At 30.8% G+C, this 4787-nt stretch overlaps 1 protein-coding gene across 1 annotated transcript; it reads right to left on the bottom strand.

The window, feature by feature from the left end:
* Positions 1 to 1147: 1147 nt before the first annotated feature.
* On the bottom strand, positions 1148 to 4251 carry LOC114722444 (probable LRR receptor-like serine/threonine-protein kinase At3g47570). The gene is made up of 3 exons (XM_028908473.1): positions 4059 to 4251; positions 1764 to 3518; positions 1148 to 1506 (listed from the first exon to the last, which is right to left on the bottom strand). Exons 1-3 carry the CDS (start codon positions 4249 to 4251, stop codon positions 1148 to 1150), a joined length of 2307 nt encoding a protein of 768 aa, XP_028764306.1.
* Between the last annotated feature and the right edge of the window lie 536 nt (positions 4252 to 4787).

Below are 4787 nucleotides of genomic sequence, written 5' to 3'. Positions count from 1 at the left end.
TTAAATTTTATACTAAATCTGATATCATAATATAAAAGCTAACCATATAAAATTAAAAATTTACAATTTAAAATATTTTTGAAATATTATTTTCATGAAAAGTCAAGAGTAAGTCCTATAAAACCATGTTTAAAAAGTCAGGCATAGGAAATAATTATGTTTGAATAAATTTTATTTTAATTTAAATATTCTTTAATTTACAAATTTTAAATTAAAATTAACGTGTCGGTATTTAAATGCTGAGTCGTCATTTTGAAATCACTGACTTAGTATTTTTCATGGCATTATGTTTAAGGGGGCTAAATACATACTTCTTAAATTTAAATGATTAAATTAAAACTCAATGTAAACTTAATGGATAGATGTACACTTTATCCAAATTATAAATGTGGAAGGCAAAATGGATTGATATTTTATATTTATGTTAAAGTATACATTCGATCCTTTAAATTTATCTCAACTTTCAGTTTAAACCCCTAAGCTTAAAAGGTGTATTTTTAGTCTTTAGCCTTAATACCTTTAGTCTCATTTAGAGAAAAGTACTGATTCAGAAAATTTAAACAATGAATCTACAATTGAATACTGACCAAGAGTTTAAGCATTTATAAAACATTTAAATGTTGACTCTTCCTTCTTCTCTTTAAAACTAAACAATAGTATTCAATGCAGTAGTGCCCAATGGGCTCAGGTAATTATTTAAATTTGGATTCTTTATTATTTTTTGTTACATAATCAACATTTGATCAGGGTTTAAAGTAAATTAAAGTTTGAGGTTTACAAAAACATAAGCAGAGGATAGAGGGGGAAAGATAAAAAATCCAAGGCAAGCTTCGCTTCATTAATTAAGAAAACCATTTATTTCTAAATGTTTTGCAATAGCGAAATTGGAAAGTAGGAAAACAAATTTCCAAGCTTTGTATAGTTGTCTTAAAAAAAAAAAAAAGGACACCATGATCTTATTAGTTAAATATAAATTTGACGCAAAATAAAAAAAAATAACATGAAGATATCCAAAAACCCAAATAATTACTCAAGATCTGAAATCTCAAATATCACCCCTCCAATTCACGAGATGTTCTACAAATAAAACAAGCCAAAAGGTTGAGGAAATAGTAATAACTAAAATTTGATTTTAAGAGTCATTCACCTAATGGCTGGTGCCTAACACTTTGCATAGATGTGACCTTATTTTTTCCAATGAAGCCCCAATATCTGTCATATCAGGTCGTGCCTCAGGTACATCAATGCAACAGTTTAAGGCCAATTCAAAAATTGATGAAATATGTGGTAATATGTTACCAATATTTGGATTGTGTCTATCCAGCAGATTGTCATCTAAAATACTGATGATTGAATGTGGTATTGATTCGCCAACCCAATCTTTTAAATTTAAGCCTTCACCAAACATTTCATCTGTTGGCTTTTTTCTTGTGAGTGTTTCCATAAGCAAAATACCAAAACTATATACGTCTCCTTTAACAGAAACAGCTCCTTTTGATCCATACTCTGCATGCCAATTTGAATGCCAAGTAAAATAGCAATTATGTCAAAGAAAAAAAAGACTTTTTGTTAAAACATTGTGAATGTTTATCATTAATATAAATCATGGAATGTTGAAAAGTGTGTATATATATTCATCAGGAGGAATCGAGTAACAAAATATAGTTTCTTGCAGGATGTGCATGCGTGTGTGAATGTGTGAGAACATTTTTTTTAACTTGAAAAAAGAAATATAAAACATAATAAGATTACCGAATCATCACCTGGTGCCATATAACCAAATGTAGCCAAAGTTTTGGTAAAAATCTCTGATTGCCCAAAGCCCAACAATTTGGCAATTCCAAAATCACTGAGATGCGCTACCATATCGTTATCCAACAAAACATTGCTCGGCTTCACATCACAATGAACCACTGGTGAAGAAGAACCATGATGAAGATACTCAAGTGCAGATGCCACATCAATCATTATATCCAACCTTTGCAGGATGTCTAAACAATAGTTATAGGAGTACAACCATCTATTAAGACTCCCGTTTGGCATAAATTCCATTATTAGAGATTTGAAATCATTATCTGAGCAACTGCTAATGATCTTAATAAGATTGCGATGACGTAAATTGCATAGCATAGTACATTCAACATCAAAACTCCTTAATGCTTCTTCCAAGTCCAAGCTGAAAACTTTCAAAGCAACTATTTTTCCACTTGAAAGAATTGCTTGGTACACAGACCCAAAACTTCCCTTACCAAGAAGATTACTCTCATCAAATCTATTTGTTCCTTGCAAAAGTTCATAATAGGATATCCTGCCTGGGTCCAAATTTAAGAAATCCCTCTTGGTCCTTTCACCCACTTGATGCTTCCTACACTTGACAAACACTATGCAAGAACCCACCAAAATGATTGCGACCACGATAGGCAATAAATATTTGATCAAAAGCATCATTTTAGCTGACCTGTGCTTTTCTCTTATAATACATGGATGAACTCCTAATTGGGGCTTCCCACAAAGATCTTTATTCATAACAAAAGATTCTGCTCTAAAATTTTTAAAAGGCCCACCATATGGAATTTCTCCATGCAATAAATTGTAGGAAAGATTAATGTATTTCAAATGGGAAAGTGACTCTAATGACTTCGGAATCTCACCAGACAAATAATTTTGAGAAAGATCTAAAAACTCAATGCTTAACATGTCACCAAAGGATTCTGGTATAGAACCTTGTAAATTATTATGAGCCAACGATAAGTTTTGCAAACTTTGTAAGCCTCCTATCGTTATAGGAATGTTTCCTGTAATTTGATTTCTTGACAAGTTCAATTGTATAACTGATCTCAATTTGGACACCTCAGGCGGAATTCTTCCACTAATTGCATTGGAAGATAAGTCTAAGACAAAAATATTTTTGAGATTCCAAAGAGAAGAGGGAATATAGGAAGTCAATTTGTTGGAGCTGAAGTCCAACCTTTGCAAACTAGAAAGATTCTCAAGGCACCTTGGAATTGTTCCTGAAAACATGTTATTAGCCAAATACAACACATTCAACCTTTTTACTTGGCAAAGTTCTTCGACAATGGACCCTTGCATTTTGTTGTTACTGACATCAAAAAGTTGAAGGCTTTGTAATTTGTTAACTGTTGGGGGAATCAACCCATTCAAATCATTCGCTCCCACATATAATGCCACCAAGTTGGTTAAATTCCCAATAACATTATATACTTCTCCATTAAATTTATTCCCGTTTAAAAATAACTTATAGAGTTTAGAAGCATTTACTATGCTTTTTGGAATTTGTCCAGAAAGTTCGTTTACTTCCACACTAAAATCTTTCAGGTTCGGAAGGCCACTTCCTAAATATGATGGGAGAAGGCCGGAGAAGAAATTAAACCCAAGGTACAGTCGCTGTATTGCTGAGATGTTGAATATATTAGAAGGAATATGTCCGCTTAAATGATTCGCGGAAAAATCTAATTGTTCAAGTTTATCAGGATTGCCAATGTCTTTGGGTATAGAACCTGAAAAAAGAAACACTGATATATGCTAATATTTCTATAAAGGAATGGACTTACAAAAAGAATAAAATATAAGAAATGCTTTTTGTATACTATTCTCCTTGGTTTTAAAGGTAAGAGGTGATAAAAGGGTTTGTTTTGATTTTAAATATACAATCGCAATCTGTTTTATCTTCAAATTTATAATTTTTTCTCAACAAATCAGTTTTTAATGCAAATGTTCAAAAGTGATATTTTAGAGAAATCAACCTACAAATAATTAACTTAACTAATTTTCTTAATATATGCAAATAATAAGTTATCTAGCTCATGCATTCAGAACCAATGGGAGTATTTGCATACATATATATAGTATATATGAATGAATCGTTTAATATTACATAAACTAACCATATTTTGTTAAGCTTAAAATAGTTTACCACTTTTTGGAAAATCCTAATTTATTTAATCAATTACATGTACGTTAAGAAATAGGTGTGTACTCTCACCTAAAAAAAAAAAAGAAATAGGTGTGTACTGTATGTGTATTGGATACGGGTATACCTGTAAAAAAGTTGCCACCCATGTATAATCCTTTCATAAATGTGCAGTTGCTTATTGATTTTGGAATGTTTCCTTCTAATTGATTGGAAACAACCGCAAAGACTTCAAGTAAAGGGAGTCCATAGTACAGATCTTCAGGCAAAGTACCAGATAATTGGTTGATGCCAAGGCTAAACTCTCTTATGGAAGGCATGTTGAAAAGAGACTGAGGAATTTCACCTGTATTTTTTTTTAAAAAAAAAAAAGAAGACACAATCTATGAATAATTTTTCTTAACTATCTCTTTGATTAAGAGTTAATCTGTTTAAAAGTAACAAATGATTTTACTCAAGCTAAACATCAGGGATTTGTTTGTTTTTAATTGTTTGTTTAATTTTTTAATATAATACCTTTAAAAAACTATTTTCAGTCTATTTTGATAAACTTCTTGGATAAGCTTTTTTAAAACGATCACTTTCTTAAAAAGTATCCCCCACCCCCCTCATTGTGTAAAGGTTTTATGATGAGCTAAGTAAAACGACTATCAATCCTTTAAATAATTTGAAAATCGACCTTCTTTTTTTTTTCCTTAAACAGACAGGACCTAATCTTTTTAAATGATAATTGATTATGAAACGGACTCTATTAGAAGACACTCAAACATATTTCTGGTTCTATTGAAAGGGCAAAGACTAAGAAAGAATATTTTTTTGTTTTTGATATAAGTTACTTGATTGATTAAATTTATTA

Source organism: Neltuma alba, unplaced genomic scaffold (genome assembly GCF_004799145.2).
Source record: "Neltuma alba isolate B1F8T4 unplaced genomic scaffold, ASM479914v2 tig00012094_pilon, whole genome shotgun sequence".
In the NCBI taxonomy this organism is placed as follows: Eukaryota; Viridiplantae; Streptophyta; class Magnoliopsida; order Fabales; family Fabaceae; genus Neltuma; species Neltuma alba.
Note: the sequence above shows the minus strand (reverse complement) of the source record. Positions and strands in the feature narration are given on the sequence as shown.

What these genes read in the sequence shown, in the direction of transcription:
- LOC114722444 (XM_028908473.1), bottom strand. Translation starts at nt 4,251, where the DNA reads ATGCCTTCCATAAGAGAGTTTAGCCTTGGCATCAACCAATTATCTGGT. An exon ending in GGGTGGCAACTTTTTTACAG is followed by an intron (nt 3,519 to 4,058) that starts GTATACCCGTAT and finishes TTCTTTTTTCAG; the next exon opens with GTTCTATACCCAAAGACATT. An exon ending in ATTTGGTTATATGGCACCAG is followed by an intron (nt 1,507 to 1,763) that starts GTGATGATTCGG and finishes ATTGGCATGCAG; the next exon opens with AGTATGGATCAAAAGGAGCT.